The sequence below is a fragment of the Phyllostomus discolor genome, chromosome 3 (genome assembly GCF_004126475.2).
Source record: "Phyllostomus discolor isolate MPI-MPIP mPhyDis1 chromosome 3, mPhyDis1.pri.v3, whole genome shotgun sequence".
In the NCBI taxonomy this organism is placed as follows: Eukaryota; Metazoa; Chordata; class Mammalia; order Chiroptera; family Phyllostomidae; genus Phyllostomus; species Phyllostomus discolor.
The window spans coordinates 186,358,162-186,372,031 of record NC_040905.2 but is presented as its reverse complement, the minus strand read 5'-3'; the positions used below and the strand labels follow the sequence as shown (position 1 = coordinate 186,372,031).

Below are 13,870 nucleotides of genomic sequence, written 5' to 3'. Positions count from 1 at the left end.
TACTCTCAGCAAATATCTAGTACACAATACATACTATTGGCTACAGTCACCGTGCTGTGCATTAAATTTCCAGGATTTATGCATCTTATGCTGAGGTGGTCCCCTTTTCTCCCACCCTGGCAGCCATGTTTCTACTCTGTTGCTATGAGTTCACTAGCTTTTTTTTATTTGCGGGGGGGATACTACATAGGTTTTGTCTTTCTCTGTCTGGCTTATTTCACTCAGCACACCGGGCTCACCCCCATCACAAATGGCAGGATTTCCATTCTGAGGGCTCAGTAACCCTTCACTGCCTATACACACCCCACGTCGTCGTCTTCATCCATTCGTCCGCCGAGGGACCTGAAGTCGTTTCTGCATCTCGGCCACTGTGAACACTGCTGTCACGAGCCCGGGGCTGCACTCTCTCTTCCAGATGCGGGCTTCATGTGCTTCGGATGAATACCTCCGAGGACCCTCCACACTGTGTTTCCCATCATGGTTGTACCGATTCACATTCCGGCTGAGGCTGAGACCTTCACCTGGGGCCACTGGGGCTTCCAGGATGTTTCTTACAACTGTGGGAATGGTTATTTCTCCAGGGAAAGGGTGAGAGAGAATCAAGGGAAAGTAGTAAGTGTAGGTAAATGCATCCCACCCCAGAAGGCCACAGCCAGCCTGGCCCCATCCGCAGGGCTGCCATTTTCTGGGCGTGACTGCACAGCCCCACTGAGGGTGGCAGAGGGGAGCCCGCTTCCGTCTAGTTAGCCCATTAGAAGTGAAACTCCAGGGAGCCTTCATTTAAAACAGAGTTGGAAAGTCAGAAGGGGGGCCCTCAGGCACTACCACTGTAAGTCAGGTACAGACCCCAGCAGGAAGAACCGTCAATTAGGGACACACAGAAGACATGCACCTCGTAAGGGGACACTACGGTACCACTCCAGCAGGAGAAAGGAAGACTTCCTTCTTGCCCAACAACTTAGCCCACGAGAAACTGTCACCAGGCTGAGCTGTCTCTTTCCTTCAAAATGACCCCTCCCAGAGTCCTCCTTTTTCTCTGTAAAGTAACTTTCCTTTCCTTTGCTTGTCAGACTTGCCTATGGTTGTGGCTACAGCTTGCTCATCCCAAATTACAATTCCTCTGCTATTCCCTAGTAAATCAATTTTGCTGGTAAAATAACTAGTTGTTTTATTTGAAGGTATGCAGGAGTGAACCTTCATTTCTGCTGTGGCTACCCCTAGGCCAGACACAAAGCCGGCTAGACCAGGCCTGAGCCTTCAGCACTGCCTAAAAGTTGTTGGGGCAGGTGGGGCGGAAAAGTACCCTGCGGGGCAGGAGGGTGACGATGCAGCCACGGTCCCCCAACCCCCATTCCCCGCAGCGGCGCGCCGCGGTCTTCTACCCAGAGCTGGGCCCTGGGCCCGCCTGCGCCAGGGGCCCCGCCCCACTGTCCCGCTTTCGATTTCCCATTCGCGCTTTGCCCTATACAGCGCTGTCGTGCACCGCTGCAGCCCGAAACTCAGGGAGTGAATGGCGGGCGTAGCGGCACTAAGCGGAACCCCTGCGGGTCCAGGCCCTGCCGAATCCGAGGATACCTGCGGCTGCCGCTGTCCAGAGCACAGGGACCGCCCGGCAGAGCTCTTCTGTCGCCGCTGCCGGCGCTGTGTGTGCGCGCTTTGCCCGGTGCTGGGTGCGCACCGGGGCCACCCTGTGGGCCTGGCTTCGGAAGAGGCGGCGCACGTGCAGGTGGGGACGCTGGGGCGACTGGGGTGGGGTGGGGTGGGGTGGGGTGGGGTGGGGTGGGGTTCGAACTCGGTATCCAACTGCCAGTTCCCGTTGGGACCTGGAAACCTCAAGACTGCCCAGCAGTCATCTAGGCGGCTGAGCTATTGTTCCCAATGAGAAACTGATGCCCAAGGCAGAGCAAAGGTCAACAGTTAACCTGCAGAGAAGAGGTGGGTTTGGAAGGAGAACTTGGGAGCCACGCCAGTTCCCAGATACCCTTGACCTCGTCCACCACGGCAGTCCACCACACTGACAATGGGGGCAAAGAAAATCAGCCTTTGAACAAAGATTAAACTTCCTCTCTGTCAGAAAACAGCCCTGTAGCCTGGAAAGCTACGCACAGATCTCTGGTTTTCCCTCCTGGAGTTCACAGGGAGGGGCTGTGGACTGCCTGATTGCCCGCGCAGCAGCCTCAGCTCTCCCCTCGGCCTACCCCGCCCCGCCCCGCCCCCTCAACACACTCCCATTCCTCAGGCATAACTGCTGGTGGGCGCCAGGACAGCCATTTTTATCCACAGGGAAAGGAAGCCCCCGGAGGCCTCGAACCCAGCGCTCCACCCGATGGACTGCCCCGCAAGGGGTCCACTCTCACCTGGGAGCCCTTGCCTTTGCTCTCCTAATAGTGGCAGGGCCTCTGGACCCCTGTTCCAGCCTTGTAGTGGGCTTGTTCTGCGGTTCCAAATAAATCCCTCCACCTCTCTGGGTTGGGCAGGCTCACTTGCCTCTAGCAGAAGCTGATTCTGACACCTCCAAGAAGTCTCCCATGATTAACCCGTCCCCACAATGAATGTCCTCTTTCCCTCGCATGGCATGACTTAACGCCATCACCTTGTTACCAACCTTAGAGCTCCAAGGAGAGAAGGGGCCCTTGTGAGGGCCAGTCCAGCAGGAGGAGTCCAGGATTCAAGGCCTGCCTGTGCCCCTAAGGTCCTCCTTTCCTTGTATAAAATGACTGTGTAATAATAGCTCCTCACAAGGCTGGTCTCCAGAGTTAACAAGGGTACTGTCCAGAGATGTGGCTGTGGGTCTCCTGGGTACGTCTACTTACCTACCTGCCTATGTGTACCCATTGTGTATCCACTCACCTCTTTATCTGTCATCCATCTGTTCATTCATTCATTCATTCATTCATCAAACACCCATTCAGCACATACCTTGTGCCACGAGTCAGGGAACAGATCGATTCCTCCTTGACCCGGAGGTAACTTCCCTGGCTGGTGGCGGAGGACAGTGACGATAGTGTGTGAGTATTCTAAGTGGGACGCCCGAGGCAGCGGTCTGTGGGAGCCAGATGGAAGACGGTGTGAAACAGGGACAAGCAGCCCATGAGTATTTCCTGGAGGAGGTGCCATTGGAGTTAGCCTTGAAAGATGAGTCGGGCTTCCCCAGGTACCAAAACGGGGGAAATAAGCTGCGGCGGGAGGGCAGAGGCATCAGGAGGCCGGGTTACCCTTGGCGAATGGACAGGAGCTGGACTTAAAGGCATAGAAATCACAGTAGGGTGAGGATGTGTTCCTGGGACTTGGATTATTATTGTGTCCCCACTCCCACACCCCACCTAGACTAAAACTGTGCACATAATAGCGAATTCTTACTGCACCAAACACTTGGTGTATTATTCTTCACAGCAGCCCTATGAGCTTATCTCTGTATTTACAGCTGAGGAAATTGAGGATTGGAGGGGTGAGGTCACTTGCCCAGGTCACATGGGACTCAGACCAGGAGTCTGATTCCGGGGCTTGTGCTCATAACTTACTGGGTGGCCATGGGTCTCCGCTTGAAGTTGGCAGCCCCTGGTAATTCTGTTTGATTTGGCAAACACTTCCAACTCATCCCCCTGGTCCCTGTAGGGGAGCCAGGAATGGGGCAGGCCTGCTCTTAGGAAGCTCCCAGTCAGCCCAGCAGTGGAGTATAAGGCCAGCCAAAAAAAGCTAGAATGGGGAAGGGATGGGGGTAAAGTCCCACTGGCAGGGAAAGGGTCACAGAGCAGGCCTTTGAAAAAGTGGCAACTGAAAAAAAAGCAGAGGTAGGGAAGGGGCCCATTTCAGGTGGGAGGGAAAGGGGCGTGTGAACCCTGCAGGCTTCTCACACATGTGGGTCTTCTGAACCCCAATCCAGGCCAGAGGGCCACAGACCCCTCTGGAAGCAAGTGCCACAGGGCAGCTCCTAAGACAAGGCCCAGCATATAATAGGAGCTCAGTTAATATTTGCTCTGTAAGTGAATTCTCTCCCCCCGTCCCCAGGCCACTTGCCTTAAGGTCCTGTTTGAGGGATTTGGAAAAGCAGGTCAAGCATAGGCCTATCCTAGAAAACGGTGTGGTAGAGGGGCATCATGGTTTGCAGAATCCTTGACTGGGCCTCTTGGAACCGGGATGGGGGGGTGGGACCAGGGAATGGGCCCTAGCTACCGTGCATCCCTCAACGTGCTGCTCAACTTTGGGCAAGTCATCTCGCCTTCCAAGTCTCAGATTCCTCAGCGGAAACGCAAGACGAGTGACAGGAGGTGACCCCCAGGGAGCCCTGTATCTGGAAAGCAACAGGATTAAGACTTTTCTCCCAACTCCTCACATACAGAAAGTCACCCAAGAGTGTTTAAAGCAGCTGGCAGCCAAGAGGCAGCAGCAAGTCGACAACAGAAGCCAGATAGAAGACGCCGCCGAGCAGCTCAAGGCAAGTGGGCGCTTCTTCCTCCCCCTACTTGACACGTCTCTCCCCGGACACAAGGCTCTCCCCAGGATGGAGCCAAGGAGAAATGACAACCGACCTCCAAGGGGGCAGTCAGGTTTGGTGGGGCCTGGGGCTCCTATAATGTGGGGCAGCGATTTTCAACCCATGGGCTGTCGGCGCACTGGTGTGCCTCGAGAAATTTGAAAACATGCCAACACCTGACTGTTTAGTCAGGGGCACTGACCTCTTCACCCTCAGATGGTCAAATAAAAAAAAAATGACAACAGCCAACACAACAAGAGCCGTCTGGTGTGAATGAATCAAAATTATACCTAATTGGCAAAAAAGGTTTTTTGTGGGTGTGCCACAGAATTTTACCAATTTGTTTGTGTGTGCCATGAGATGAAAAGGGTTGAAAATAGCTGATTTAGCGGGACTGTTTTGAGCAGAAGTACACGAAATTAGGTGCAAGACCATGAAGGGGTCTGGAGGCTACTGTTCCATGAGCTCTGGGGGGAGTCCACCCCCCCGCGCGGCACGCCAGCCCCACCCAGGGCTCCTCATAGAATGGGGGGAGCCTTTCCCTCCCCATCACCAAGGCCAGTCTCTCCAAGGGACTACTCGTCCTCCAGCCCCCGAATGCCTTAAACAAAGCAAAGTACAGCTTAAGGAACCCACAAATCGTTTTTCATGTTTCACCGCCACCGTGAAAGCAAGTAAGGTATAAACACATTCCACCAATACTTACTTTGTTCATACGTCTCCTTTCCTAACGATGATGTTTATTTACGTGGGTTCTTCTATGGGTTTTAAGTGGGAAGTGGGGGTCGATGTTGTCTGGAGCTGCTTTGGCTGTGGAAAAGTTGTTCTGTCTCTAGGGGCCTTTTGTGGGAACTCTCCGCCCCCCCCCCGTGCCCCGCCCTCCCAGGGCCTGTTTCCCCCAGGCCTCCGGGAGTCAGGGAGGGAGCGGGCTGCCGGTGGCTGGGGCCCACAGGGGCGCTCGCTGCCTGCCAGTCTCTGAGCAAGACAGAGTGTGAGGCCCCCAAACGAGAGTTGGGATAAGGGGGCAGGTTTCAGTTTATCTAAGGAGCAGAGGTGCCAAGGCCAGGAGACCAGTTGGATCCCTGCTTGCCTGACATCCGTCATCTGAAAGAGGACGGCTTCATACCTGTGGCCCTGGCTTAATTATTGACAGTGTCCTTCGTGTCTTCCAGAGCAGGACTCCAATCCCTGACAGATAAACCAGTTCAAAAAGATTTCAAAATGAAGTCAGCACACCGAGGGGGTGGGGTGGGGGGTGCTTTGGGGTGTTTAGCCAGAACCACAGGGCACAGGTTCTCTGTTGGCAAATCTCTGAGCGGAACTAGTGTGGGGCCCCCCCAAGACAAGAGTTAGGATTCACATGGACAGTCTAAGGGGACAGGTTGCAGCTTAATCTAAGAAATGGTTTTCTTTCTTTAACCTTCTCACCAACTCTCAAACTTTTCTTTTGAAATAATTACAGATTCAGAGGAAGCTGCCAAGATAGCAAGTTGGTGCTTTTTACCTAGTTTGCCCCAAGGGTCATAGCCTACCTAGCTGTAGTACAATTTCAAAACCAGAAAATTGACAGTGTGTATCTATGTCCTGTGTCAATTTATCACATGTGTAGATTCGAGTAACCACCAAAACACAGTAATCAAAATACAGAACGGTTCCATCACCACCAAGATCTCCTTCATGCTACACCTTTATAGCCACCTCCACACCTGCCCCCAGCAGTCCCTGACTCCTAGCAGTCCCTAACTGATTCCCTGTCTCTATAATTACAGCACTGGCGTTCATGAACATGGGATCTCTCTTCACTTATTTAGCCCTTTTGTGTTTTTTCATCAGCATTTTGTAGTTTTCAGCATACAAATCCTGAACATTTTTTTTAAAAAATTATTTATTTATTTTTAGAGAAAGGGGAAGGGAGGGAGAAAGAAGGGGAGAAGCAATGTGAGAGAGAAACATCATCGATTGGGTGCTTCTTGCACACCCCCAGCTGGGGACCTGGTCTGCAACCCAGGCATGTGCCCTGCTGGGGAATCGAACCATCGACCTTCTTGTCTGCAGGCCAGTGCTTAACCACTGAGCCACACCAGCCAGGGCCTGAAGATGTTTCATTAGACTTAAACCTAAGGGGCCCTCAGAAGGTAATTAAGAAAAATGTAATTAGCATTTTAAAGCTGAGAGGTACTTGTATAAAAAGTTAGATGCAGAAAAGTAGGAAGAGGTGGCCACCCTAGACCTGCATTCCCACGTGGGAGCTGTCAGCGCTGAGCAGTGGGCACTCCCGAGCAGGGCCCGTGTGGCCCCACCCCCTACCCCTGCCTGCGCACTCTCCTCACCTGTGTTGCCAGGCTGTCTCCTGTGGGCATTTACATCGCAAGTCCTGGTCAACAAGCAGATTTTTCAAAATTCAGCCATAATTCGGCCACTTCTGGCCAACCACTAGTCACAGTTTGAGATTTTTTTCTGTGCATGTCTATTCTTTTATAGCGTCATGTCCCCGGTACGGAGGCGAGCCGTGGTGGCCCGTTTCCCCGTGTGACTTGACTTCCATATCTTCACGGTGCCTGCAGTAGGTGTCTTCCATAGTGTCCTGTAGGCCCGGGTTGGGAGCGTGCCGCTTCGGAGCGCGGTGGCGGCGTGCGCCTCTGCCGGGGACTCTCTGAGTCTCAGCAGTTCCAGACCAGCTGTTGTGTGACTTTATTAGCTTTGAGGTCCCACGAATTCAGAGTCCAAGCCTATTGTTGGGTTTATTTGTTTTGCTTGTGACTCTTTTCTCCCATGGCCCTGGATGGATGACAAGATTCCTTGCCGCTTCCCCGGGTCAGTGGGTGGAGTTTTTCTGGTGCCTGCTTCCTGGATGGAGCCGCTCTCTGTGAGTCTGGCTTGATGCTGGTGGCCCGCTTCTCATTCTCAGCTGGCGTGGGGCCTGCTGGCCCGAGCACCCTCCTGCGGAGCAGGCCCCTGTGAGGTGCGCCCCAGACACCTCTGCGGGCCCCGGGGTCACTCGGCTCATCGCCTGCCCGTGGCTCTGACCCAGTTCCCTCTTTGCTTTGGGCACCTGAGGATTTCCTTTTTATTATTTGGGCGTCCTTTTTGTTATTTGTCTGAGTATGGGTTTTTAGGGGGTTTTTTGCAGGGGGAGGGGAGAGGTTGATTCATTAAGCCATTTTCCTAATGTTGAACATTTAGGTCATTTCCAGCGTTTCACTAATATAAAATAGCGCTGCAGTGGACACTGTGTGGCACCTTGATCTATGTCCTCTGGGACGCGTTTCCAGAAGCGATGCATTAGGCTGCACAGGCGCGAACGTGTGTGAGGTGCTCGTGCGCTCTGCCCGCTGTAGCCGGCAGCGTGTGGGAGCGCGGTCTCGGGCAGGCGCGCTGCTGCGTGCTTGTTTACACAGCGACGGTACCGAGAAAAAGGCCCCTTGCCGGAAAATGAATCCATAAAGCAGTTTTATAAACAAATTAAAAGCAATAAAGTTTATACAGGGTCCAAAGTCTGCTGCTGTTCAGAAGCCAATGACCAGGCCTAACTGGCCACTCCTTTTCACAGAACAATCCAGGACTTGGCCACTGACCCCCAACCAGTAGCTGTTAAATGATTTTCTCTGATGTCCTTGTCGACAGGCGGTTTGCTTCCCCCTCATGGCTCCTCAGGGGCGAATACATGCAGGTGCAGGGAAATTCAACACTTGCCTGCTACCCTTTTTATTCAAACTGGGATAAGATGATTCTTCTTTCTGAATCTTACAAGTATTCTGCAATGATCTTTTGATACTTTGATAAATGAAGGAAAAAATACATATTTCAGTGTGGTTCCTGTCATTTGAATCCAGACCTAGGGAGGGGTTTGGAGAGTGCACAGCTGCCCAGCGGGTGTGGCTCTGTGGGCTGAGCACTGGCCTGTAAACTGACAGATCGCCAGTTCGATTCCCGGGGTTGCGGGCCAGGTCCTCAGTTGAGGGTGTGTGAGAGGCAACTGACTGATGTTTTTTTCTCTCATCATGTTTCTCTCCCTCTCTTCCCTTCCTTAAAATCTTAAAAAAAATAAAATAAAATTATGAAAATTATAAAAAATTCTAGAATGTGCATAGAAAAGCCCTTGGAAATGGGGCCACCCAGGAAGAGGAAATAACTTACCATCAGTCATACAGGAAGGGGGAGGTGGGCCAGGGGCCGTGGCGGCACCCAGAAGGACAGAAGCCACTCTGAGGGTTTCACCCAGAGGGGAGAAATGCAGGGAACGGTGACGGGGCCTGGAGGAGGCAGAGAAGCCCACCGGGGAGTGGAGAGGAGTGGCGCCCGCCAACGGGAAGCACCTTTGGCCCTGGGCGGCGTGGGCGCGAGCAGAGTTCAGAGTCCAGGGCCACCAAGTTGGCACCTGGAACCAGGGCTGGCCTGTGCGAGCAGGAGGGTGGCGGCGACTCAGAGGCCAGGGTTACCAGCCGTTCCCCTCACTCTTGGTCCTCCCCCTAGCTCCTCGTCCCATTGGCCAAACCGAGCCTGGAGGGGGATCCTGGCCTGCAGCCGTCAGTCCCTCTGCCCGACATGCCAGAGAGAGGGAACAAAGGGTAGGAGGAGGCCAGGAAACAGGTCTGAGGCACATAGGCCCAGACGGGCACCCTCGGGAGGGCACAGACACCCTCGGCTCCTGGCATGGTACCTTTCCCTGTGACCCACCAGAGCTCTGAGGACTAAGCCAGACCATGGGGTCTGGGGCCAATGGGGTGACACACACCCGGCCTTGCTGCTGACCCTGTTGATGCCACTGGTCTCCACCACCCTGCTGGGCGTGGCCATTCCCCTGCCTCCTCCTGCAGGCCTCTGCCACATATCACAATGCCCGGATGTCATAGCTAACGTGGCCTGGGCAGGGCCTGCCAGCACACCTCCTTCCCTGGTGAGATCTCTCAGGGGAGAGACGTCCCTAGCAGGATTGTCCAATTTTCTGCAAAACCGTTTTTTCCATTCTCCTCACAGGCTCCTCCTCCCACGGGGCTTCAGGGGCCTGGGCAGAGATGGAGCCACACAGCAGGTGGCACTTAAGGTGCAAAATCCTCCACCTCCCATGGCCAGACATTCATCGCTGCTCCAGCTGTTTCTCTCTGTGGGAGACAAAGAGCTCTCCTGGGGTGTCCAACCTGCAGCCTGAGGGCCACATGCAGCCCGGGATGGCTGTGAATGGGGCCTAACACAAAACTGTAAATTTACTTAAAACATTATGAGATTGTGTGTGTGTGCATGTGTGCATGTGTGTGTGTGTACATATTGTGATATATTTAACATGTGGCCCAGAGACACCAAAAGGTTGGACACCTCTGTGAGACCTTCCTCAACTAGACCCTGTCAGCCCTGCACCCAGCCCAGCCCCGTCCAGCCGCGTCCAAACCTCAGCCCAGCTCAGTCTGGGATCCAGTTTCATTTTGAACCAACACAGCCTAAACCAGACAGCACACTTTCTTGTTTCGTTGCCAGAATTCTCCTTCTCTGTCTGTTTAAATTTTTAACCATATTGCATAATCAGCCTAATATGCTTACACCTTAAATTTTCTTCTTAAAAAAAATTTGTATTTATCAATTTGAGAGAGAGAGAGATTGAGAAAGAAATATTGATTTGTTTTTCCAATTATTTATGCATTCATTGGTTGATTCTTGTATGTGCCCTGACTGGGAATTGAACCTACAACCTTGACATATCAGGATGATGCTCTAATCAACTGTGCTACCCAGCCAGGGCAGCCTTAAGTTTTCTTGTGGATATTTTCAGTTATAACAATGTACAGTGTCATTAAGATTATTTTGTATATTCTTCTTTACGGAGTGGATCTGGAGAAACTTCTTGGAACATAGCTTTGTTGGAAGGAAATACAGATCATTGCTCTCCTGGTTTCTAAAGAAAGGTCCCGTGTTTGTTTACATACCGTGCATTGAAAATGTGTATATAAATCTAGGGTTTGGAATACATTTTTCTTTCCTTTATTTGGTCGTTCAGCAAAGACATCATTTGTGTCCAGGCTCAATGACCCATAGAAGCCACGTTGTAACTGGGGACTAATTCCCAGGCTAGCCCAAAGACAATTCACCTCTATGGCGAGTGGCAGTATAAGCCAGCCTCCGAATCCAACCACTGCCAAGAACACTGTACAGGAAACACAGACCTGGGGCGCCCCCTGGGTCCTGCCAAGCCGCATGTTCCTGCCCCACCAGGCAGAGAACAGGGTGTCGCAGGGCGGCCCGCCCACCCTGTACCTGGTCAGGTGCCAGGGGCCGATCTCCGTGTGGGCTCTGCAGATGTGTGGGCTGAGGGAAGAGGCTGGCCTATGTTTGGGGGTGTTTTTTCAAATGATTTTCTGTTTTATATTTTTAAGTTGTACTAGCACCACGTGAACACATGCTCATTTTTAAAAATGTAAACATCAGTACACTATTGTAGAATGTAGTATAGAACTAGAGACAGTGCGAAATGAGAGTTCCTCTTGGCGGCCCCCCACCCCCACTTCTCCCCAAACAGGACCGCACTGAGCAGACACTATACTCGCACTTTCGAACACACAGATGCACAAGTTCAAAGATCATAGTCTGGGGCTCGCTGTCTTCTACATGAACGGGGTCACCTTATGAGGATTATTCTGCAGCCGTGTGCATTGGTCACACGGTGTCTTGGGGAGCTTTCCGTGACAGGACCTGCAGGCCACTGCATTCTTTTGGTGGGCATGGTCAAATGCGAGTAAGTGTAACGTAACAGTTACCATTTGAACCATTTTTAATGGCACAATTCAGTGGCAGTAATTACATTTACAGTGTTGTGCGACCATCGCCACTGTCTGCTTCCCAGATGTTTTCATTTCCCCAAACATAAATTCTGTACTCGTTACACAATTCCTTCTCCTCTCCCCTTCCACCAGCCCACGGGACCTCTGATTCACTTCCTGTCTTCATGAACTCGCCTGTTTCAAATATTACATATAAGTGGAATCATACCGTATTTGTCCTGCTGTGTCTGGCTTATTGCATTTAGCACAGTGTCTTGAAGGTTCATTCATGGTGTAGCGTGTGTCAGAATGCTGCATTCTTTTTAATCACTATGTATTACTTTATTGTTTCAGTACAGCATCCTTTATTTTATGTGTGTGTGTGTGTGTGTGTGTGTGTATAATGTATATCTATATATTTCCCGTATTGTAAAGTTTGCCCAGCTTTTCCCTATTACCAACACGCTGTAGTGAGCATCTTGGCGCACATGTGAAAATGTTTTCTAGAATCAGTTCCTACAAGAGGAACTGCTGCCTCAGAGCATTTATGCATTTAGACTTCTGATGTTGTCCTGTCACCCTCTGAAAGTGTGGTACCAATAGACACTGCTGCTCACTGCGTCGTACAGGCTCTGCTGTTGCCCACCAGTTACAATTCCCCCAGTCTGACGGCCAGAAAGTACTTTCCGATCACACCGCTCACTTCCTGGGTGGGGAGGCTCGGTGTTACACTTCGTTGGCACTGGCAAACCTTTGGCCCATTGTTAAGTTGAATGATTGCCTTTTTAAAACTAGGCGTTATGAATAATAAGCCTTTGTAGTCTGTTACCTGTCATGTAGCTTTGTTTACAATGCCCTCCTCTAAAGAAAAGTTTCGTTTTTATGTGGTTAAATCTGCCATGGCTCCCTTTTTGCTCTCTGAATTTTGGGTTCCTCTTACAGAGGTCTTCTAATATCAAAGTAAAAAAAATAAAATTAGAGAACTTCTGGCCAAGATGGCGGCGTAGGCAGACATGGCTCACCTCTTTGCACAACCACATCAAAATTATAACCAACATATAGAACAACCATCACTCAGAACTGTCAGAAATCGAGCTGAATGGAAGTCTGACACCTATGGAATTAAAGAAACCACATCCATCCAGACTGGTAGGAGGGGCACAGTGCAGAATGACTGGTCACTCGACCATTTGTGGTGGATAAAAACTCGGGAGGCATATCTTGGGACTGAGGAATCCCAGATCACACCAGGCCCCCCAGCCCAGGGTTCCAGTGCCAGAAAGATAAGTCACCACAATTTCTGGCTGCAAAAACCAGCAGGGATTGAGTCAGTGGAAGAAACTTTTAGAGCCCCAAGCAGCTCCCCTTAAAGAACCCACACACAGACTCACCTACTCAGACTTACTTCCTCTGAGCTCCAGCACTGGGGTAGCAGCTTGAAGGGCACCAGTGGCATACTGGGAGAAACTGAAGTGTCTGGCATCAAGGTGAGCAGAGACCATTGTCCCTTTTCTAAATCCTTCCCCCATAGAACCACAGAGCCAGCAAGCTGGTGCCATATCTGAGATTCCATCAACCTGGCTAAGATTGTTTGCCCCACCTTGGAGATCCCCAGAGACTCTGCCCCACCCAACTTATGGGCCCACCCAAGCTTCTTTTCCATATGAATGGCTGGTTTTGGCTTTTGCTTCACAGCTTTCTAAATCCTCTTAAACAAGCAACAGCTGGCCTCAGTGAGCCACTGGCCCAGCACTAGCAGCAGCCAGCCCAGATTCGCAGCTTGGCTTCACCTGGGAATCTCCACGCCCAGCAGAAGCAGCATCCATCTCAGACTGCTTTATAGCTCAGGCAGGGTGGCCTGGGGCAAAAATAGTTGGGGACTGACATTGGTCTGCACCACCCAGGAAACCCCAGGGCCAGTGCACCCAGTGGACAGCTACAGACCACATCCAGCACCACCACCCAGCCCCTGCACAGCTGATCCTCTACAGAGGATCAGTTGGTGGTCAGTGGTCACAACCAATCTTTGCAGCTGACTGGCCTGGGTAAATCCCTCCCATTGATCTGCCAACAACAACCAAGACCCAACTACAAGAGGAGGGTGTACTCAGACCACATGGAAGGTGTACCTCGAGTACCCAGCTTGGGTGGTAGGGGAGGCTGTGCCACTGGACACTATAGGACACCTGCTATATTAGGCCACACTATCAAGTCACAGAGTCACAGCAGCTCTACCCAATACATAGAAACAAACAAGGGGAGGCTGCCAAAATGAGGAGACAAGGAAACATGGCCCAAACAAAAGACCAGATCAAAACTCCAGAAAAAGAGCTAAATGTAATGGAGATAAGCAATCTGTCAGATGCAGAGTTCAAAACACTGGTTATAAGGATGCTCAAGGAACTTAGTGTGGACCTCAGCAGCATAAAAAAAGACCCAGTCAGAAATGATGGATACACTAATTGAAGTAAAGAACAATTTACAGGGAAATAATAGTATAGTGGGTGAAGCTGAGAATCAAATCAATGATTTAGAACATATAGAAGCAAAAAACAACCAATCAGAACAACAAGAAGAAAGAAGAATTTCCCCCCCACCCCCCCAAAAATGAGGATAGTATAATCAGGCTCTGGGACAACTTCAAGAG

At 51.4% G+C, this 13,870-nt stretch overlaps 1 protein-coding gene across 1 annotated transcript in view; it reads left to right on the top strand.

Moving 5' to 3' along the window:
- Positions 1-1,440: 1,440 nt before the first annotated feature.
- The window catches only part of TRIM14 (tripartite motif containing 14), a 31,691-nt gene continuing 19,261 nt past the window's right edge, over positions 1,441-13,870 (top strand). Inside the window, exons 1-2 of the mRNA XM_028524818.2 lie at positions 1,441-1,726; positions 4,340-4,435. Coding sequence (XP_028380619.1) covers positions 1,511-1,726; positions 4,340-4,435 — 312 coding nt within the window. The 5' untranslated portion in view covers positions 1,441-1,510. The remainder of the gene's footprint in view (positions 1,727-4,339; positions 4,436-13,870) is intronic.